Source organism: Rhinatrema bivittatum, chromosome 6, assembly GCF_901001135.1.
Source record: "Rhinatrema bivittatum chromosome 6, aRhiBiv1.1, whole genome shotgun sequence".
In the NCBI taxonomy this organism is placed as follows: Eukaryota; Metazoa; Chordata; class Amphibia; order Gymnophiona; family Rhinatrematidae; genus Rhinatrema; species Rhinatrema bivittatum.
In genome coordinates this window covers 343038117-343061447 of record NC_042620.1, presented here as the reverse complement: position 1 = coordinate 343061447, position 23331 = coordinate 343038117, and the positions used below count along the sequence as shown (strand labels likewise).

Genomic DNA, 23331 nt, shown 5'->3' with positions numbered 1-23331 from the left:
AAAAGCTTTGTTTAAAACCTGTAAAAGACCGATTAAAAACACAGTTTTGCCACTTTATTCAATTACAAATTATATTATTTAAAATGCATCTTCAAGGATTAAAAAGGGTAAAAATAATAATAAAATAAAGCCCCATGCTGTTGCAAATAGTTTTTTCTAGTTCTTGTGCGGTGAGATGATTTTTATAGCCTTTGGGCAAATTAAAATTCTCGTCCCTCCTCCCCTATCCATCATTAAAAGTCACAAAAAATTCAGTATAGGAGAAGGATTCATAATCAAATTCTACTGAAAAAAAAAGAGAAATTCTCTACTTATTTTTAAACATATGGAAATGTGTACTTTCCGTAAAAGTGATATTTTATTCTGTAAAATAAAAGCATGTATGAACATTTTGCATTTCAAATTTTATTAAAGGTTGAAAAAATTGGTTACTGGCAGGTAAAAGTCAGCTTTTGCCAAATTAATGCACAATGGGGTGGTAAGTCACAATCAAAATTTTAAAAATAAACAGGCAACTAAGGAAATAATTATAAGGTGGATCTCGACATATTATATTTCTTTTAATGCTCAATACACTTGTATTTTTTATTACAGTACCTAAAATAAAGAAAGTTTTATGCACCTACATAAAAATAGCTTTTTTTTTTCTTCAAATGAAAGCCACTTACCTTGTCTAAGACATTTTTTTCAAGTACAAATCAGTGTAGTTATTTACAGAAATATAATTATAACCCCCACCTACCGCCTCCCCATCTAAGATCAGAGCAATTAAAAAAAAAAAAATACTTCTAAACCCATCCAAGTCTGGAAGGAGAAATACTGAAAAGCAGCACATGAATGAACCTTTTCTTGTACTGTAATTATCATTCACTTTCCAGAATTTATTAAGATTTTCAACCTAGTAAAAAGCTTTACAATTTCTTAAAAAAAAATTGCAGGCCGACTGAAATGTAATCTCTACATCAGCAAAGCACTGATATTTCCACTCCTGAATGGTCTAAGGCAGATTCAAGTTCGGATTGCACCTGTCAGCACCCAAGACGCACTCCACTGAATCTAATCCTTCACACTTGCCAACAACACTTTCAAATTTATTCTGTTTATTTTTTTTTCTAATTATTTTCGATGTGAGGAGACGAAGTGGATCCCCCCCCCCCCCGCAGAAAGAAAGATTAAAGATGGATGAACTGTTCCAGGTATCATCAGCCCTGAGCAGTTCATCCTTTCCATAAACGAATTTTCTAGACGTAAATGCCTGTGAATTGGTTTTACATCAAATAGTACATATTTACAACTTAAAGAATAACCTTGAACGATCTTCTTAAACTATTGTAAAATCAGAGCAAGAAAAGCACGGGACTTCTCCCTGCTTCCTCCCAGCTCTCAAAGCCGAAAGTCCAGGATGGCACCGACGAAGTTACAAACTTCCAGGAGTCATTCATTAAGGTTCCTCTTACAAAAATTTATTCATCTGACTTTTTTTTTTTTTTTGAGTTTCGGCTTAAAATCTGTAGAAACCCCAAACAGAACAGAAACTAAAGCATTTTTTCTTGACTGATGTCTCACAATAAAATTCAAAACACTCGGCATAAAATCAAAAATTTACAGAAGTTTACAAGTTGGGAGAAGCGAGGGGAAAATTAAAACCAAAACAAAACCTTACTATAAATTAAAAACTTTACGTTTGCGACCCGCACAGCTCCGGCTTTACGTGAAAGTCTAAAACGTTAATTAAAAAAATAAAAGGCGGAGAAACGTGAATTGGCTACAAAGTTTTGGATAAGACCAAGCAGGACTTGGAAGTCTTTTTAACAATCAAGTGTAAACATTGGATTCTGGTTAATCTCACGTCCCCGTTCCACTCCTAAAACTGAAGATACAAGATCCTTATTAAAGAGAAAAAAAAAAAAAAAAAGATCTTCCATTCTATCAACTAGGAACAGCCCCGCGTTTAAAACTTTTCACAGAAGATCCTAGAATACACACAAGGTTGTGCTCTAGCAAGTTTGCTCAAACTTTTAGGGGTTTTTTTTGTACAAAAAGAGAGAGAAAGAGAGAGACATCTAATGGATTCCTTTCAGTCGGAAAGTTTTGTTTTTTTTTTTGCACGTCCATGCCGGAGGGGGTAGGGGGGGGCAGTCTCAGATGTGGGTGAGCGGCACGGTGCCGTTCACCCCGCCGCCAGTACTTTGATAGTGTTGGTGGACGCTGTGCAGCCGGCTGCCCGGCTCGGCGTCGCCGCCCCCGGGGGGCAGGTACATGCTGATCATGTCCCGCAGGTCGCCCAGGCAGGCGCGCTGCTGCTGCTGCTGCTGCTGGCCGTGCGAGGTGAGCGCCGGCGGCCCCGGGGAGCTGGGCTCCGACTTCACCATGGCGCCCAGGCCCGGCTGCCCGTAGGCCGGCGCCACGCCGTAGGCGGAGGCGGCGCCCATGTAGCCCTGCGCGCCGCCGGCCAGCACGGGGCCGTACTGCAGGCCCGCCATGTCGTAGCGGTGCATGGGCTGCAGCGGCGGGCCGCCCATGGCCGGGTGCTGCGCGTAGCCCAGCTGCTCCTGCATCAGCGAGTAGGCGCCGTTCGTCCAGCCGTTCATGTGCGCGTAGGTGTCGAGCCGCTGCGCCACCCCCACCGGGCTGGCCACCGGGCTGGCCCCGGGCGCCAGCAGGCTGCCCGGCAGGGAGTACTTGTCCTTCTTGAGCAGGGTCTTGGTCTTCCGGCGGGGTCGGTACTTGTAATCCGGGTACTCCTTCATGTGCACGGCCCGCAGCCGCTTGGCCTCGTCGATGAAGGGCCGCTTCTCGGCGTCGCTCAGCAGCTTCCAGTCGGCGCCCAGCCGCTTGCTGATCTCCGAGTTGTGCATCTTGGGGTTCTCCTGGGCCATCTTCCGCCGCTGGCCCCGCGACCACACCATGAAGGCGTTCATGGGCCGCTTGACCCGGTCCTGGTCCGCGCCGCCGCCCTTGCCGTTGGCCCCCGGGCCGGCGGCGCCCCCGCCAGCCGCGTTAGACTGAGCCCCGGGGCTCTTGAGGTCAGTGTCCAGCATGCTGTACATGGCGGAGGGAGGAGGGGGGGCTGGGGAGAGTCTGCTGGTTGGGGGGGGCGGGGAAGGGAAGGGGGGAGGGAGAGAGACCCGGGAGGCGCCGAGGAGCTGAGGGTCCCTCTCCGGCAGCGCTGCGGGGACGAGCTCGCGCCTCTCTCTGCCGGACTCGCACTCGGGCTCGCCGGGTTAAGAGGCGCCGGAGCCGGGGAGCCTGATTGACAGCCTACTAATGAGCAGGCGCCAGCCAATCAGCGGCCGGCTCGCGCCGCCCCCGGGGCCCGCTGGGCGCGCGGTTGCAGGGAAGGCGCTGGCACTGGGTGGGGGTTTGAAAAGTAACTCGGGCCAGAGAAAGGCGAGCAGAGGAAAGTTTGGGCTCTGCAGTCTCTCTCTCATTACCGCTCAGGACTGCCGCCAGCCTTCCGGGGGCAACACAAACAGGGGGGGGGGGGGGAAGAAACCAGGGTCACACTTTTCCTAAACTGCCCTTCAGCGAAGCCCAAACTTTGTTCCCTCTTTCCCGCCTCTGCCCCCCCCCCCCCTTTCAGACCCTCTGATCTCAGTCGCGTCGCTCCCTTTTCGGCAGGAGGGAAATGGCTTTGGCACGCATTCGCCTGCTAAGGTAAACAGGTTTTACAGCTCGGGGTGGGGTGGGGTGGGGAAGGATTTTCTGAAATCGATCTGGATTTTCAGGACAGGTAAATATTTGCGAGCTCAGTTCCAGATAGTGAAGCCCCCGGCGTATGCCTGGGACGGTTTTTTGTTTTGTTTGTTTGTTTCTGTTTGCTGGAGGGATCATTATTTACAGGTTTACAAATAAGGAAGGTCGGGGGTGGGGAGCGGGCTCCGCCGAGTCAGGTGCGAGGTTTCCGGCAGTGGAAGCGGCTCGCGCTGCGAGGCGCCGGGGCGAGCGCACGTGGGTCCGGGCCCCCGGGGGGGACGGTGACGTCACTCCCGGAAGGCGAGCTGGGGGGGGGGGGGGTACCGAGCTTTGAAATCGAACCTACAGCAGAAACCCCACAAAAATAATAAAAAAAAAAACCCAAAAATGACATCATCGGGTGAAATGTTCCCCGCCGAATCGAAACACTGTCACGCACAAAAAAGATAAAGTGCGATGCAAAACACAAATAAGCATCGATGAGAGCCACGAGCAGTCTCTCTGTAAAACGTGAATGAACTTAAACGAGCCACATGAATTGCAAGCTGCCTTTTTAGTTGCGGATGGAAAGAAAAAAAAAAAAAAGGACCTCTTTGAAGGCGATTGCGGGAAACGTGCGCAGCGAGGCAGCGTTATGAGGAGGGTGGGGGGGGGGGGGTGGTTGTTGTTATTTATGAAAGCCTGGGCCTCGCTATTCCTGCCAAGCCCTTCGCCCCCCCCCGACCTCTTGTTGCTAGCTGGGTGGGGGAGGGGCGGCCGGGGGAAGCCGTTTTCATGGTAACTAAGGAGCAAGTGAAAAGGAAACTTTTCAGGGGAGGACGAAGCTGCCATTCCCACTCCTCCCCGAGCAAAAGCAAGCACGGGCTAAAGGGACGGAAAGAAGGAGCTGCACCGATTCAAGGCGATAAAGAAATGAAGGGGAAAAAATAATAATTCCCCTGCCTGCCTTGCGCTGTCCTGGCAGAGGGAAGGGCAGCGGATCGCCCCCGAGAATAGCGCTCTGCCCCCATTTAGTGCACCCCCCCCCCCGGGAATGGCAGGGGTACAGGAAACCCCTAGGCAAAGGGAAAGGGCTCCTCGCTGGCAGAAGATCCCGAAACTGAAGCACTTCAGGAACATACAAGAGTCAAATTACAACCCAAAGAAACAAACAAACAATCTGATGAATGAAATCAAACAACTTTAGGTCCCACTGAAAAGGTTTCGCTTTCTGTAGGGAACCTTTACTAAGATCCCACTGGGACGTTATTCATAACTAAAGGAAAGGAAAGGCCATCCTGGCTCTCGGGAGGGAAGCAGCGGGCGGAAATCATTGTCATCCAACAAACCCCACTCCCCCCCCCTCCTCGCTGCAGGGGCTAAAGAAAGAGATTTAAAGCACTGGAAACGAAATGTGCGTTCCCAGCGGTGGCAAAGTACCAGGGAGGAAAGGGAAAAAAAAGCGAGGTACAGTGACAGTGCTGATCAGGAAGCGCGTAAACTGAGGAGGGGGTCAGGAATAAGGCCAAAAATAGGAAGACCCCCCCTCAGCCCTAAATCCGCTCAATACACCTCAGCCTGGCTGACTACCTGGAAGATTATTGTCCTAACTGCATTTATTTGGAGTCGAGGTTTGTTTTTTTTTTAATATATTTGAAAGCAGCGTCACGGGACTTAGAGAGGCTTTTTCCCGCGCTCCGCGCACCTCTCCGCTTCCAAGCGCCCGAAATGCCAACCCTAAAGCGAATCCTTCGAGGGAATGGGCGTTCATTTCCCGGCTGACTAGACGACTAGCTTCGCTGGCAGCAAAGGGGGGCGCAGTTTGTCGGAAGCAACAGAAGGCGGTCCCCAGCCAAGCCTGTCGGAAAGTTTTCGTGCTGGCAGGCGGGCGGGCAGCGCTTCGGCTCCTCGGCGGCTCCCTCGGGAAAAGAGCGCGGTGCCAATTAACGCGCATCTCACCGCCACCCGCGATTTCCGAAGGCAGACCACGGCGGAAAAAGTGACTACAAGTGGGCGTTTCTTCCTCTATTAATCAAAGAAGACTCGCAAAGCAATTCAAGAGGTCTCGGAGACGTATGGGGACGGCGGGGGGTGGATTATGGTTCATTACCTATTGAACACATTCACAGTCCGAAAAGAAAGAAGACCTCACCGTCATTGATGTTTCTTGTAAATACTCCACTAGCACGGCCTCGAGGAGGCGTTCAGAACTTGAAAAGTAAAGAAAATACACTTTAGGGAACAACTTAAAATATGGTCCACTCATCTACGTACTTATTCCTAACGAAACTATATTTATTCCCCGGGCATATTTATTTCCGAAAATACTAAGTTTTGCGCTTTATATGGGAAATATTTTCTTCTTCTTCTTTTAGATCGATTGGGCGCCAGCTCTGGCACATTGGGGGGGTGGTGCAGGGGTGAACGACACGAAGCACGGCTTGGTAAGGGCCGGGCTATTCCCCAGCGTCCCGGCGGGACCAAAAGGTGCTGCGATGTCACCCCCTGTCGTCCTCAACTGAAAATAGCAGCCTGGAGGCGTCCCGTTCCCCCCTCTCTTTCCACAAATAACCCACACACAAAGAGTATGCGCTCCCCGCGTGCATTCCCAAAATGCGGTGCCCTTTCTGACAAGACCTCTTCAAAAAAGATAGCATATAATGCTTGAGCCTCCAACCGGGATGAGAGATACAGCAATTCATTTTAAAGTTAGCTTAGTTTTACTAATGCAAACATTTATTTTCCTGGCTAATTTTAAACAACTTAAAAAAAAAAAAAGAATACAAATTGTGATCATTACAAACGCAAACATATCGGAATAAAATGCTTACATTTTCTGCTGAATTATTCATCAGCACTGATGGGCAAAAGGTGGCTTACATAGCAAGGTTATCTAGTGATTAATTGTGCTTTCCTGGACGTTGCACAAAAAAAAATCGTGACATTTTTTTGCTCAAACGGTTTCCAAGCTCTTTCTCGTGCTTACTCTACTCCGTCTTATAAAATCCAATGATCATTTCAAACTCTTTGTACACACCCAAATAATGCAAAAACAAAACAAAACCAAACCCTGAATAATCAGGATATAACAAAAGCAAATTGAAAGTGGGTGTGTCATATCGATATGCATGCATTTAGTCTTCCTTATACCGCTAATGCATTTAATATCAGTGCTTCAGTAGAACTTGATTTAATAGTTTTTGGCCGAAGAATTCGATATTTATTTTAAAACTCGGACATTTTAGGGAAATATAAGAGGCAAGCGTGGACAATGTTAATTTCACAGTAAGTAGTATGCCTGAAAAGTCAGCGTTGGAGCCCTGATTTATTATTTACCGTACCGCACGGGTTGGCAGCCTGCTCTCCTGCCCGTGCATCCTAACGTGCAGAATGCGTCTAGGGTTGTATCGATCGCCGTCGAACACCGATCCCTTGCCGGTAAGCTCGCACCCCGTAGAGCCTCCCTTCTTCAATTATCCTCTGTGTGATAACCGAGTTTCTGTCATCCTCTTTTCAGCAGGACACTGGGGGTATGCCTGCAGGAAATCAGCGTTATTATTATTACCCCGAGGCTCCGGTTGCCAGTCGGTGCTCAGACATCAGTGCCTACAGCAAGAGAAATAAACCTAACCCAGCAGCCTGCAACGTCTGAAGTATATTCTCCAGCCAAACTGCACTTTTAAGTGGAAGTTATTTAGTTACTGCGCTTATAATTTGCCGAATACCTTATGAATGCAGCTCCTCACTTGTTTTATATCTTTTTCTGTAGGGGACTTATTCTGTTGTTGCTGTGGCACATTCCTGCATTCGCGAATCAATTAATTTGTGGATCAATTTTCAGGAAGGGCTTTTTGGAAAGAATAGCAGCCTAGTTTGAAAGGTGTCGTCTGTTGTTTTGAATTCGTTCCCCCATTCACAACCTCACATGTTCTCGCTCCACACAAATCAGTATGAAATTCACCCGATCCATTACAATTTTTAAAGGTGTCTAACACCAAATTATTTTGAGTAGTGCTACCTGCTATTATAATAACTGAAACTGACTTTCCAAAGCTTTCCGATGCCTTTTTTTTTTTTAAACATATTTTATAATTCCATTATAAGTGCTGCAAATACTATAATAGACTCTATGCACTCTCTGCGATTAGCCGAATAAAAAGACATTCCTTTTCCTTGCTAACCCGGATGGCTCTTAATCTATCTCCTTGACAGCTCTGTTTCCAGGAAATGTAGCGCAATGTAGCGCAATGAAAAGTCTTATTTGTTATTCTGCTACCGCAAAACAGATTTAACAACTTTATCCCGGCTTCGTTCCGGCCCATGAAACAACTTTTCAAGGGAAAGAAAAATGCCACTGTTTGTGTCATCATTTTCAATCAAGTTTTATTGCATGCGATTTTCGCAACATATATCGCGCAAGGCAGCGGAAGATATTGTTTTCGCTAACAAAAATCGGAGTCGATGGGCAGCTGACGGCGGTCCCCAGTTTTCCCAATGGACCCCGTACGGTGTCTCTGAATGGAGGATTGTTCGTAGTCTCACAGAAACCCCAGCCACTAGCCAAATTCCTTAATTAGGACGCTCCTTTACCGTGCTCATTCAGGTGATCTTCAACAGAAATTTGTTTATTCGGTTTTTGACAAACGGATCCTCACCTAATCCCCTGGTTGTAATACGGCCAGCAGTAGGGGGACGTATTGCTAGAAATGGGATGCTCGTTAAGGAGGATTTTTTTTTTTTTTTTTTGCAAGGTACTAATTAACTGAGTTGTAAAAGAGACCACCAGCACCGGGCAGCGACCCCAAAGCAATGGAGGAGGGAAAACAGTAAGGGCTTTGCTTTGGCTGTCACATTATGCGTTTAACATTTGGAACTTAAGCTGATGGCTGGAAAAAAAAATGTCACAGCTATTCTTCAACAAAGTCATAGAGTTTGAATATTTTTCATCGATCGCCGCTTCTCCTGTCTGGTTCTGCGAAATGTGTAGATCGTTCAGGGTCATCTGACCTGGCCATGCTTTTAGTTCTTTATAAACTTTTTAATACATTGGAATTCACAATGTTTAGGCTGAATGAAAAATAAGGTCTGAAAACAATGAATCTCTTCATAATCCTTACAATATATTCAGAGGAAAAGCCATTTTGCTTTCTATCTCTGGTGCAGCTGAAGTTACTACATATTAGTAGTTACTTTAAGTGCTCCGAAAAACCATACATCACATTTCACTGTTTCATATTTCCTTGGTATAAGGTCACAGCTAAAGAAAATGAATCCTTTTTTTTTTTTTTTTACACGGTATTATTCTCCATCCATGATCATAATGCACACCAGATTTAAAATGTCCTTCCTCTTTTCTTTGTTTCAGTGAAAGAGGCCTTACTTAATGGACATATTCCTTAATTGAATATGAATTATCTCCGAAAATGATGTGGTCACAATTCGGAAAACAAATAAACAAACCAAAAAAAAAAAAACAAAACCCCAACAATTATATTTGTTGGTACAATCACGTCCTGGTTAAATGTAGATCTAGCTCAGGTGAACAAAGCAGGCGAAATCCAGCGTTATCCTACTGCCAAAAGTTGGGTCTAGTCATAATTGTGTGGAAAACCAAGTACAGTTACAGGATTAATGGAATTATACAAACAGTCCAGGTCTTTACAGGGCAAGATTCGAAAACTGCACCCGTGCCTCTGTTCTTGCAGGAACGACGTTGTTCCAGTTTGTACCTTCTGTTTTGCTTTACCTTTGGGGAAAAAAAAAGTGTGCAAAAAAAAACAAAAAAACCCCCCAAACAAAACAACCCACAAATTATCGCATGCAAGATTCGTGGAAATGGGTAAAAAAAAAAAAATAATCACACTTATTTCTTACGCAGAGCTGAATTCTGTCTGCATTCATTATATTTAATTAAAGGAGCTATTAAAGACTTAAAAAAAAAAACTGCATTTAAACGTTGCTTTCACGAATTGAACGCCAGAAGTGAACGCGGTGCGTTTCGTTATTTTAAAACAGTGGACTCACAAAGCACACTTTTCGTAAAAAAATGTGCCCGTTTCCAAAGCTAACAGCCTGTGCTGGTTTCTGCTCAGACAAGCTGTCCTTTCATGAAGCGTAATTTATTAGAGGAACCAGATACTAATTGTATCGATCTAACTTGCTAATTAGCTGGGAATAAACCCTTCATTAGCAACGAATTAAAATAAAACACCTTATTCCCACTCTTATAGATATATCATTACACATTAATATATTGTTATAAAGTATACAGCCCAACATCATAGGCATACAAAATTGAGTTTCTAAAAGGGTTCTCTGGAATAAATAATTAAAATATATTCCACATTAAACTGACATTATGGAGGGCACAAATGAGCCTTTTCCTTTTAAAAAGAACTAGCAGTCGCTAAATAAAGCTTTGCAGGCTGGAGAATGGATGTTTCAGCCGAATGAATAGTCATTACTACCTTTTCAATGATGTGGGCCTTTTGATCAGAAAAGAAATTAGCTCTAAAGGACAGACAATGGGAGCCTGCCCTGCAATAGCAAGAAAATTAGACGGCCAAGGCTCTTAACAACACCTAATTCTATAAACTACGAGGCTTCTTGCTTTTCATTTACAGCTGTTCATTTCATATAAGCAGAAAGGAAAATCACGGGGCCTGATGCACAAAACCTGTTGCACAGAAAAATGGGGAGCGCACGGCACCCCAGATGTCCTATTTTGAAGTGATATTGCTAATTAATCTCTCTCTCTCTCTCACACACACACACACACACAGACACACACACACACACACACACACACACACACACAGAGATATATATATATATATATATAAACTATCATCATTGGAAGAGCTATTTTCTTCGAGGGGAATAGCTGACCAGTGACAATATTATACTGGTTAACCAAGAATAAAACAAAAAAACCAAAACTGGCTGCCAAAAAACATCCCCAAACAGTACTTGCAAGAGAATTATTTAAAATAAATAACACATTAACTAACTGGTGAGATTTTCAGTACATCTAGATTTAAACTTTCTTAGTTTGGGTATTTGATAATGCCATTTAAGGCTGACGATTCTATTACAGTCTGTACTGTTTATCTGTACTGAAGTACTTTGCCTCAGCAATGTTATTTAACCAATATAAGCAGAGTCCCCAGTTTCTTGTGGCAGATATTTGACAATTCTGCTGCAAATGTGGTAAATTTGCATAATTTTGCATATATTTGCAATTAAATTATTTTTTTAATATAATAAAAACAGTCATTTGTGACATTTCTGTATCCAGCTAATAATAATAATAATAATAATAATTATTATTATTATTATTTTAGAGGAAAAGATCTTAGTGATTGGAGCTGTGGAGGAAGGGATCCGAATTGGGAAGAGAGGTGATCTCAGAAGAGGGAAATGAAGAAGGAATCTTAGGCAGGGCAGCAGGATAAGGGTTGGGGAAAGAAGAAGGAGGAGAGTTTAGGGCAGTGGTCCCCAAACCTGTCCTGGAGGGCCACCAGCCAGTCGGGTTTTTGGGATATCCTCAATGAATATGCATGAAAGAAAATTTGCATGCACTGCCTCCATAACATGCACATTTTCTCTCATGCATATTCATTGTGGATATCCCGAAAACCCGACTGGCTGGTGGCCCTCCAGGACAGGTTTGGGGACCACTGGTTTAGGGGATTCAGGAAGAATAAGGTAAGAGACTGAGGGGAGGAGAGAAAGGGAGGGAAGAGAGATCAGGAAAGGGGAGGAGGGAAAAAGTGGATGGTGTGGAGGAGAGGGAGGGAAGGCTGGGAAGAAGAACAGCATGGTTCAAAGAGCAACATTCAGGCCCCGGAGGTGGAGGTGGAGGAGGACATGGCTCAAGGGGGCCGTAGGGCCGTCATCATCCTATCTACTGACAGGGAGAGTGAATGATGAGATTGGGAGAGGGAAGGAAGCACCACTTCTCTTCCAAGGAGACGGGGGCTTGAAGCTGCGCTCACCGCAGACTTCATCCATGGCCCCCAGTCTCCTTCGGCAATTTGGCTAAGACTGGCCAATTCAATGGCAAAGGTTACATTTTGCAGGCCTTACCATGGCCAAAGAATCACAGGAGACCAAAGACCCCGACTATTAGCAACAGGGGCTGTTTATTTCTATTGAGATGTATCCTACCAAGCACTGAAATCCCCTGGACTGTTTATAATCTTACAGCACACTCACCACCATCCTTTATGTAACGTACCTTGAACTTCCTGGCTGTGAAGGAGTGACGGAAATGAACGATGATAGTGATGATTCTAACTTGTGCTGCATCATCTGAAGGCCCGAAAATGGGTTCACCTTGAAAACTTCACTGTTGACATAATCAAACCCACTATTATATTTTATAATTTTATTGTAGTGGACACAACCTTTTTTTTTTTTAAGTATTGAAGTGAGTAGTGGTGGTTTCATATAATCCTTCTTAGAGGGACCATCCCGGTTGCCCCGTAATTATTTATATATAATCATTAACACACCACCTACCACCTCCTGTGTTTCTATAAGACCGTGCCACCAACAATAACATGTTCTGTGTATAAACCCCGTGTCAATGTTTCTTTTGTTAAGTTCACTGTTTTTTTGTTATTTTACTTAATAATTTTTATTCAACGCCGCCAACCTCCTTTTTATTCTATCCCTTATTTTTAAAGTACTTAAGCTGCTATTGAAATGTAGATGTTAATTCTTTTCCGTTGTTGCTCGATGTTCTCCCTGAGGTTTTAGTAGTCCCGACCAGTGCAAGTTTCGGAGCCCGTCCTTCCTCAGGGGCTACAAATAGTAACACAGGCTGCTTATAAATCGCTTCCATGGCCAATCCAATTTCCTTCAGAATGTCATCCTCATGTTCCACCTCCTAATGGCGTTGAATAAAGATTATTAAGTAAAATTAGAAAAAAACAGTGAACTTAACAGAAGAAACACTGACACAGGGTTTATACACAGAACATGTTATTGTTGGTGGCACGGTCATATAGAAACACAGGAGGTGGTAGGTGGTGTGCTTATGATTATATATAAATAATTACGGGGCAACCGGGATGGTCCCTCTAAGAAGGATTATATGAAACCACCACTACTCACTTCAATACTTAAAAAAAAAAAAAAGGTTGTGTCCACTACAATAACATTATAAAATATAACAGTGGGTTTGTTTATGTCAACAGAATACTGTCTATGCAGAATTCATTATAATAATTACAGGATTTGTTCCCTACTGCTTAGAAGCCCGACTAAGGCGTCCAAACAAAATTTAATTCCAGATTGGAAGTAGTCTAAAAACCTGTCTACTTTTTGAAGTTCACACTAAATTTGGATGAATTTAGCTCCACTTTTTATATTGTCTCAGCTCAGGTTATATGGCTGGAACAATTAGAAACTGCCATTTGTTTTTTCTTTTTTTCTATATTTAAGTAAACATATATAGCAATTGCAGGGGTATTTTCATTTGAAAAATACCTACTCCCTCCAAAAAATCCCCCCAAAAACCAAATTACCACTCTCCAGAAAGCAAAGCAGTACTCTCACTATACAGGGAATGCCAACCTGTCTGGACAGACAGGAGGTTAGCTCCAAACGGCACACAGAACAATCCATTGAATAAAGATAGCAATGACAGATCTCAAAAGCTTGCGGAACACAAGGAGACTTGAAAGAATGTGTCTGGCCTTAAGCAAACTGGACATGTAGAGCTCAGACTATCCCTAAGTGTAGCTACGTGGCATAGCTGATACTGCCTCTATCTGGGACTCAGGGGAGAGCTCATCTCACAGCTCAGGAGAAACATTTGGATTAAGAAACAAGTGGTGCATTTTTAAATGATGCCTAATTTAGGGAACAAAATTGGGCCCCTTTAAAAATTGTCTAGGGCTGAGCACCAAAGTTTAGGGTCCTAATTTTTCTAGGCAGGTTCCAGAATGGAGCTTCCTATCAAATGGTTGGCTGGGGGCGGAGGAGGGCACAAGGTAGGGAGGAGAAAAAAGTCAGGAATCTAACTTAGAGACCTAAATCCAAGTGAATGAATTGCAGACCTAAGTTAAGGGCTCTTCAGTTTAGAGAAATTTCAACTGAAAAATTAGGTGCCAAAATTCAGCTGCAATTCTCCCTAACTTTAGGTCCTTTGGGGTAGATTTTGAAAAACTGTGCGATCGCGTACATTTGTTTGCGCAGCAGGCGCAAACAAAAGTATGCTGGATTTTATAAGATACGCGCGTAGCCGCGCGTATCTTCTAAAATCCTGGATCGGCGCGTGCAAGGCTGCCGATTTTGGGCAGCCGGCGCGTGCCGAGCCGCGCAGCCTGCCTCCGTTCCCTCCGAGGCCGCTCCGAAATCGGAGCGGCCTCGGAGGGAACTCTCTTTCGCCCTCCCGTCACCTTCCCCTCCCTTCCTCTACCTAACCCACCCCCCCGGCCCTATCTAAACCCCCCCCCTACCTTTATCCATGGATTTACGCCTCCCAGAGGGAGACGTAAATCCACGCGTGCCAGCGGGCTGCTGGCGCGCCGATACCGGACCCGGGGGTGGTTCCGGAGGGCGCGGCCACGCCCCCGGAATGCCCTGGCCAGAAACCACACCCCGGGCCCGCCCCCAAAACGCTGCGTCATTCAGCCCCGCCCCCGACACGCCCCCTTCCGAAAACCCCGGGACCTACGCACTAGGGATGTGCAGAGCAAAATTTTATGTTCATATTTTTTATGTCCGAAAGGGGGTCCCACTTGCGGCCAATATGGACATAAAAAAAATCCAATGAGTTGGGTATATGTACATATGTGCAAAAAAAAAATTTAAACCCCCTCACCCTCCTTAATCCCCCCCCCAGACTTACCACAACTCCCTGGTGATCGAGCGAGGAGTGAGGACGTCATTTCTGCAATCCTTGGCGAGAAGCATGTGACGTCGGTGGCACGTCGAGTGACGCGGCGTCACGTGATTCCCGGCTCGTTCGCGCCGGACGGCTCGTTCGGCCCAAAAAGAACTTTTGGCCAGCTTGGGGGGCCTCCTGACCCCCCCAAGCTGGCCAAAAGTTCTTTTTGGGCCGAACGAGCCGTCCGGCGCGAACTCGCCGGGAATCACGTGGCGCCGCGTCACTCAGACGCGACGTCACGTGATTCCCGGCGAGTTCGCGCCGGACGGCTCGTTCGGCCCAAAAAGAACTTTTGGCCAGCTTGAGGGGGTCAGGAGGCCCCCCCAAGCTGGCCAAAAGTTCTTTTGGGCCGAACGAGCCGTCCGGCGCGAACGAGCCGGGAATCACGTGACGCCGGCGTCACTCGACGTGCCGCCAACGTCACATGCTTCTCGCTAAGGATTGCAGAAATGGCGTCCTCACTCCTCGCTCCATCACCAGGGAGTTGTGGTAAGTCGGGGGGGGGGGGGGGATTAAGGAGGTTGAGGGGGTTTATATTTTTATTTTGGCTCAACAATCGCGATTTCCCACATATCGAACATATCTATGTTCGATATGTGGGAAATCCGATCGTTTATGTCGAATCAATTTTTTAAGTAAAAAAAAAAAATGAGTTGCATTTTACTAATGCGGTCAATCCGAATGCACACCCCTACTACGCACGTCCCGGGGTTCTGCGCGTGCCGGCGGCGTATGGAAAATAGGCGTGCCAGCGCGCAAGGCCCTGCTCGCGTAAATCCGGGTGGATTTACGCGAGCAGGGCTTTGAAAATCCGCCTGTTAATATTTAGCCAATTAATTATCCCAAACTTTCTTCCTGAATGACTTAGTTTAACATTTTTGGGTACTTGCCAGGTTCTTATGGCCTGGATTGGCTACTGTTGGAAACAGGATGCTGGACTTGATGGACCCTTGGTCTGACCCAGTATGGCATTTTCATATGTTCTTATTCTGATTCTGAATTCTGCATTACTTTTGAATTGGAGGAAGAAAAATGAAATGGTGAAATAAAAATAGTGTACATCCCATACCTATGCTCTTATGCGCATCACAAAAATGTACTTTCTTGATTAGTATTTGCATGCCTAGAACAGCATAGTCGGGCGGATTTTAAAAGCCCTGCTCGCGTAAATCCGCCCGGATTTACACGAGCAGGGCCTTGCGTGCCGGCGCGCCTATTTTCCAAAGCCCGCCGGCGCGCGCAGAACCCCGGGACTCGAGTAAGTCCCGGGGTTTCTGAAAAAGGGGCGTGTCGGGGGCGTCGCTGAGTGACGCCACATTTGGGGGGTGTGGCACAGGATTTTGGGGGGCGGGCCCGGGGTGTGGCGCTGGCCCGGGGCGTGGCCGCGCCCTCCGGAACCGCCCCCGGGTCGGGTCTCGGCGCGCCAGCAGCCCGCTGGCGCGCGTGGATTTACATCTCCCTCTGGGAGGCGTAAATCCTTGGATAAAGGTAGGGGGGGGGGTTTAATTAGGGCCGGGGGGGTGAGTTAGGTAGAGGAAGGGAGGGGAAGGTGAGGGGAGGGCGAAAGAGAGTTCCCTTCGAGGCCGCTCCGATTTCGGAGCGGCCTCGGAGGGAATGGAGGCAGGCTGCATGGCTTGGCGCGCGCCGGCTGCCCAAAATTGGCAGCCTTGCGTGCGCCGATCCAGCGTACTTTTGTTTGCGCCTGCTGCGCAAACAAAAGTACGTGATCGCGCAGTTTTTAAAAATCTACCCAAGTGTGTATTGGGGGGGGGGGGGGGGGGGGAGGAATTTCATTTTGTTTTGTTTTTGGAGGGCTTACGTTATTTCCCATGAATTTCATTTCATGTAATGTTTATTTCATTTTATTAGTTTAAAAAACAAAACAAAATAAACATTGAAGACCCCCCCCCCCCAACAACAAAAAAAAAGAAATGGGGCCTCCCAGGGACTCTGGGTCCCCTATTCATCCCTCCCACCTGGAAAAATGCTGTGGCCATCATCCTTCCCAGCCCCCACTTGTCTGGTCTAGAGGGGGATCCGCAGATGAGGCCTAGGCCCCAGCCGATCCCGGGCCTTGCATGGGGCCCAGGCTGAGGTCACGGCAACCTACCATGGCCTAAACCCATGCAAGGCTGCATTGGGTCTGAGTCTAGGCCCGAGGCCCCGGCATCGGGACTTGGCCTCCTGGCTGGGTCGCAGTGTCGGGCCTGGGTCTGGCCATGGCCCCGGCATCAGGACCAGGACAGGATGCGGCATCTGATTTGGTATGGGGGGGGGGAGTCATCAGGAGATTTCTCGGGCCTGGGCTTTTGCTTGGGCTAGGGCCCAGGCCGAGACCCTGGTTTCATGCTCAGGTGTAGGCTGCAGCCCCTTCATCGGGTTTGGTCTATGTCTGGGCGAGGCCCTGGCTTCAGGCCTAGATCTAGGCCTGACCAGCAAATTTTTTTTTTTAAATAGGTTTTCAAAACTAAATGAGATTCTGATTAAATTTCATCAGAATTCCACTCATTCCATTTTGAAAATGATCCAAAATGAAATAGGAAATTTCATCTCATTTCCTATTTCGTTTCTCCTGAATGCACATCCCTGGTGTGTATACTATTTATAGAAAATGCAAAATCCCCGCTTACAGCATTGTGTTTCAGTACCTACTGTAATTACAATCTCAGGTCACATTTAACTGGATGCGATTTTTGCATTGTGTAACATGAATGACTCGAATGACTCTACCAGAACATGAAGAAGGAGGCTGTTGGATAGAACAGCAAAAAAAAATAACCTGGAGACATTATAAGATGGAGCTCAATTTTGTCTTTTCCACTGATTGTGTATGGACTTGGGGAAGTCTCCTTGTGTATCAGTTCAGCTCACCGTAAGGGGCTGGTAATGATAATGACACTGTTCCTTCCTTTATTTCCTATTTGTCAAATATCAACAATGGGAAGGAGGCTTTCAATCCCAGAGGTGGCTTTGGCATGTGCATTTTAGAAGTAATATGGAGCTGAGTTCCAATAGCTGTGTTGTGTCCTGGAGGCTTCTGGCTTCAGGCACTGTTCATGCATGATCTTTGGGTTCATTTTCACCGCCTTGTGTCACCCCAAACTGAGTCAGAACAGCCACATTGTAATGGAAATTCTGGTAGAACCTTAACTATGATTGTACTGTGAACATCGTTACAATGCAGGACATTTAATTATATTTCCTTCAGGCTTTACAGAGTGATCAAATAATCAACTAGGACTGACTTTTCCAATTTACTTTAACAGAACAAAGGAACACATTTGTCTTCAGTCTCCCTTTTAATTAACACGAACTGACAGGAAAAATCTTTAGAAAGTACTGTATTATATTTCATAAATATAGACTGGACTTCATACTTATCAAATTAATCTGGCATGCCCGAAGGAGGGACTAGTGACAGAAAGAATTATAGGACCCCAGAATATACGATAGACTATGTTACTATTTAGTCTGGAAGAGCAATAGTTAAAGTATCATTCAGTGTTTCTCTTATTTATTTTATCCCTTTAGTGTTCTGACTTAAATGTCAGGCATGTGACCTTCTAGTCTGGAGCTGGAGTACTGCCACTGGAGGGCCCCAGACTTATGCACTATATCGTTTAAATCTGGTTATTGTTTATTCCATTGTAGAGTGCTCCAGAGTGATTCGTTAGTCTATATCAGGCCATACTGACCATTATTTCTTAAAAATTGTGCCTTCACAATGGGCTGGATTTTAATATCTATGCCCGATTTTATAACATGTGTGCACAGCCGCGCGCATGTTATACAATCCAGGGTCGGCGTGCGCAAGGGGGTGCACACTTGTGCACCTTGCGCGCGCCAAGCCCTAGGGGAGCCCCGATGGCTTTCCCTGTTCCCTCCGAGGCCGCTTCAAAAAATCAGAGCGGCCTCGGAGGCCCCTCCCTTCTCCTACCTAACCCACCCCCCAGTCCTACCTAAACCCCCCCCCCCCAATCTTTATTCCATAAGTCGCGCCTGCCTCTGGGCAGGCGTAGGTTGCTCGCACCGGCCAAGTGCCGGTGCGCAATCGCCCAGCACGGCCGCTGTGCCGGAGGCCTCGGTCCCGCCCCCGCCCCTTTCACAAAGCCCCGGGACATACGCAAGTCCCGGGGCTTGTGCGCGTCACCGGGCCTATGCAAAATAGGATCGGCACGCGTAACCCCCCTACGCGCGTAAATCCAGCTGGATTTACGTGCAAAGGGCTTTTGAAATCTGCCCCAGTGTCTGGGAGCTTAAGGAGTCCCAGTATGTCCTGCTGCCCAAACAGTGAACATCCCATTTCAGTACTTCTCCCTTCTTCTTGTAGGTTTGAAATCAGCTTTACTTTTTGTTAAGTATTTCATGAAGCATTTGCTGTTTAGTGCTTAAAATCTTCTCGGGTCGTACATCAAACCGCAATGTGCTGGCATCGCGGCGGTACAATGCAACTAAGGGGAAGGGGAGGGTGTGGGAAGGGTTTGGGCAGAGATATGTCCCGGCAGCGCTGTGGACTTAACTCTGCCCAAACTCTTTGTGTGTTTTCTACATTATCGCCGGCAGCACCGTGGGAAATAACTACACCTTTTCCCATGCCACTATGGGTGTGAAACCGTGTGGCTCGGCCGCAACTGCGGTGGTCGTAAACGCACTGCCGTGATGCAGCCGGCTGCACAATTTTGCCCCTTTTTTTTCGCACGGCTCATCATTCTGCTATAAATATAAATATAAATAAATAAATATCGCAGAATGATTAATCTAGGCCAAAGTGTGTAAATATAAGTGCTGAAGGTTTCTGTAATTGCCCTCCACATGTACCCTCAGTAATATATATTATTTATTTATAAAATGTATAGCTCATATATTTTACAGTGCAAAGCAGGGTACATATAAACTGTTACAGAGTTATCAAATTCAAAACCTCTTCAGCTTCAAAAGTATTTGGCAAATGCATACTGTCCAGCATCGTGACAACATTCTTATCAAAACCTATTTACTGGTTTTTGTTCAAATTTGTTAGAAATTTGAACTCTATTTTTAGACATTTTAATATTACATATTACATAACCCTTGCACCCCTAAAATGGCCAAAATGCACTGCTTTCTACAACTTTTATCCGATAGCATTTGATCTAGATAATCAGTTTTGCATTGATTAATAATTTTTTTTTCAGTGCATTACTACTTCTGAGGCACTTGGGGGCTTCATTAAAATTGTTTCTCCTATTCGCCTCTTTTTAAAATGGGGGCAATACAACTGGTGTGTTAAATCAATGCTATCAACTGATCTAAAGCATGACTATTACAGAGGTCATGTAATGGGCGGGAAGCTCTTGAAACAAATAACAGCACCATGTTTAGGATTAAAAAGTGTTTTGAGGGTTTTGTTTTATATATATATATATATATATATATATATATATATATATATTCAAATACTAATAATGTTTTTCTAATCAATTATTTTCTTCCAGATAACATATCCAACCATAAGTTATCCTGTTAGGCTACTGTGTTAAAGAGGCCAAAAACCATCTGAAATCTGGTAGCCATTTGATCAAATGCTGATAAAAATTAGTGGCCAAATAATTTATTTTATCCCATCATTGGCCTCTGAAGCTCAGTGGCTTTGTAGTCTTTGAGTATTCACCACTGGAAAACATGGAAAACGTTGGTAGGAAAAGATCACTTGGATCCCTCAGTCTGCTCATTTGTGCCTGCCAACTGTACTATCCAGGTCTTATTTGATTTGTTGTGGTCTTCCTGCCTCTACCATTAAGGTTCCCTTCTGTCTATCCCATGCATGCATGAAGTTTGCCACTGTTTTGGCTGCTGTCATCTCCACTGCAAGCTTTCTTCAGGTGTCTACCACCTTCTCTCTTTAGCTGCATATGATGACTCCTTTCCTCAAATTTTTCAGTTTATGGAAAACTCACGACAAAGATATTTTCAATGTAAACCGGAGTGAAGGCAGAATGCTATACTTCGGTATATATAAAAGATCCAAATAAATAAATAAAATGATCACATTGGCTATCTGGTACCTGGTTATCTACCATATTGATTAATAGTTTGCAGGTGTCTTGTCTAGGATGTGCAATCATTTTCCCAAATTAGGCAATGTCATAAGAACATAAAAAATTGCCATGCTGGGTCAGACCAAGGGTCTATCAAGCCCAGCATCCTGTTTCCAACAGTGGCCAATCCAGGCCACAAGAACCTGGCAATTACTCAAACACTAAGAAGATCCCATGCTACTGATGCAATTAATAGCAGTGGCTATTCCCTAAGTAAACTTGATTAATAGCCGTTAATGGACTTCTCCTCCAAGAACGTATCCAAACCTTTTTTGAACCCAGCTACTAACTGCACTAACTACATCCTCTGGCAACAAATTCCAGAGCTTTATTGTGCATTGAGTGAAAAAGAATTTTCTCTGATTAGTCTTAAATGTGCTACTTGCTAACTTCATGGAACTTGCTACTTGTTAACTTCATGTCAATGAAATTGCTTAATTCGGAATGGTTCAGGAGATCCAAAAAACAATAATTTTTTATGAAATTTCAGAAAAAATTCATTTTTGAGTTAGTACAGGCTAACGGGAGTTAGCCTGCACTAACTCCCAATAGTGCGCACTAACCCGAAAATCGGGACCCCCGAATAAACAAACCCCGAATCGTGGGAAAAACAAAATTCCCACAGGGGGGGGGGCCCGAAACAAACCCCAACACAAAATTTTTACCCTAAGCACATCTCTAGTAAGTATTGTAAATCATGTAACTTTTCAAAGTAATATATCAAAGAGAATAAAAAACTAATAATGCAACTGTGGTAGGTGTGTGAAGAATATTTAGCTTTTCTTAGGTTTATGTGCAGGAAAAGATATACCATGCATTTTACAATGCAGATTTGAATTTGTAGCAGGACTGATGAGTTCTCTATAGTCCTCTCATGACTTGTAACAAAATGCACATGCAGTTATGTATTTGAACTGTATAGATGAGAGCCAAGGGGAAATACTAGGGGTGTGCATGATAAAAATGTCTTTTCATTTCATTTTCTTTTGCTGTTTTCCATGCATTTTATTTATTCTGTTTTCAGAAATATGTCATTTGTTTTGTTTGTTTCATTTTAGTGCGTGCTATATCTTACATCCGAAGTTTAGTAAATTCTGCAATGTGTGTGCTGAAACACTCCAACAACATAACTGATATTTCATTAGGTTTTTGCATTGCTTTGAATGTGCAATGTCGCAAATTGATATAACAAATATATTTGATGGGTCCGTGTCATTTTGAAATGACAGGACATCCCTAGAAATACTGTGGCAGGCTATTTTGGGGTCCTACTCCACTCATCAAATGACTTAATCATTCCTGAAGAGGGCAGCCTCCATCATTGTCAGCCTAAAAGTAATGTATTATGCTATTGTAGCATGTCCATTGACAATGTGTGTTTGCTTTGTAATTAGCGTGTGTATTTTAAAAACAGGTAGGAAAAATATGTGCATTCAATGCATTGTTTGTATTAGTGCTCTCATGTTGAGGAGTAAAGACACATGCAAATTATGAAACATGCATATATCATACGCATGGGTTATAATATACTATGGTAAAGCTGCATGCGGCCATATACACGTGTATATGCTGATGTGAATTTATTTGAAAAGTATCCTTCCCTGCCTCTATCTGGTTGAGAATCAGATAAAGTCTAAGGTTAATTTGCTTAAGGTTTGAGTTTTGTGAACTGATTATAGGTTTAAAATTACAAATGTAGCAGTAATATCACCAAAGCAATAATAGCTATGATATCCAGCATTAATATACCTAGGGTCATGAATAAAGTTCATATTTCCAATATATAGAATGACATGCTTTTAGTGTCACAGTGAGTCAATAGGTCATTAAAATGTCACATAACACCAATGAATGACGAGCAATCTGGGCTGCCAAAACGAGCTGAAATATCTAGCCTGACTGGAGGAGGAGGTGGCACATCAAGAAAGTGTAACATAATCTGGTTACCTGGACAAATGTAAGTAAACCCTTGTTTATCAAGGCTCAGTGTTAAGTTGAATGTGAGTTTCAGGACGTTTGACAATTAGTTCAAATTTGTTAATTGCTTCAGAATGTTGACTTCTTCTGGAGACTCCGATTTCATGGTTTAACCAAGTAAAAACTTCTGCAGAGCACCTAACATTTTTTTTGAATACGTAGGTACTTTTCTGGCTTACCTGGAAATAATTTAACCCCTTTTTGTATTTATATGTGTAGCAAAAGTGTTTGTGAGGTTGTTTCCTGTTGCCCCTTCCCGTTGTCATTTTAGAGGGATTGTACATAAAGCAGATGATTCTGTGCCATGAAGAGTTTAGGGGTGGCCAATTAGATAATTTGCTAGCCTAGTTGAGGAGTATGGCTCAGAATAAAGAAGTAAATAAATGAATTAATGAGCACAGAACAAGCATTCTGCAAGGGCTAGTCCCTTGACTCAGTAATGGCCATGACATAGTGGCACAGGAAACTAAGGTTTGAAACCTCTGAGGCAAACTATGGGTGCATTGTGGCAGTGAGGTATTTGAGCTCGAGGGAGGGAAGATGCATGCCTGCTTGTCCTTTAGTGACCCCTACTGGCAGAAGACCAGCACTGAGGATTGGCCTGGAAGAAGACTTCCCATTTATTCCCTTGGCTAGCAGGACAACTTGAGAGGTGTAATTTAGAAGTCGAAGACAATCGGTATAAAAATCAGTAGACATTTA

The 23331-nt window shown here is 44.7% G+C and overlaps 1 protein-coding gene across 1 annotated transcript; it reads right to left on the bottom strand.

The window, feature by feature from the left end:
* Window positions 1-1447: 1447 nt before the first annotated feature.
* SOX3 (SRY-box transcription factor 3) lies at window positions 1448-3195 on the bottom strand. Its single transcript, XM_029607761.1, has one exon. The coding sequence runs from the start codon at window positions 3048-3050 to the stop codon at window positions 2142-2144; it is 909 nt and encodes a 302-aa protein (XP_029463621.1). The 5' UTR covers window positions 3051-3195; the 3' UTR covers window positions 1448-2141.
* Window positions 3196-23331: the final 20136 nt, after the last annotated feature.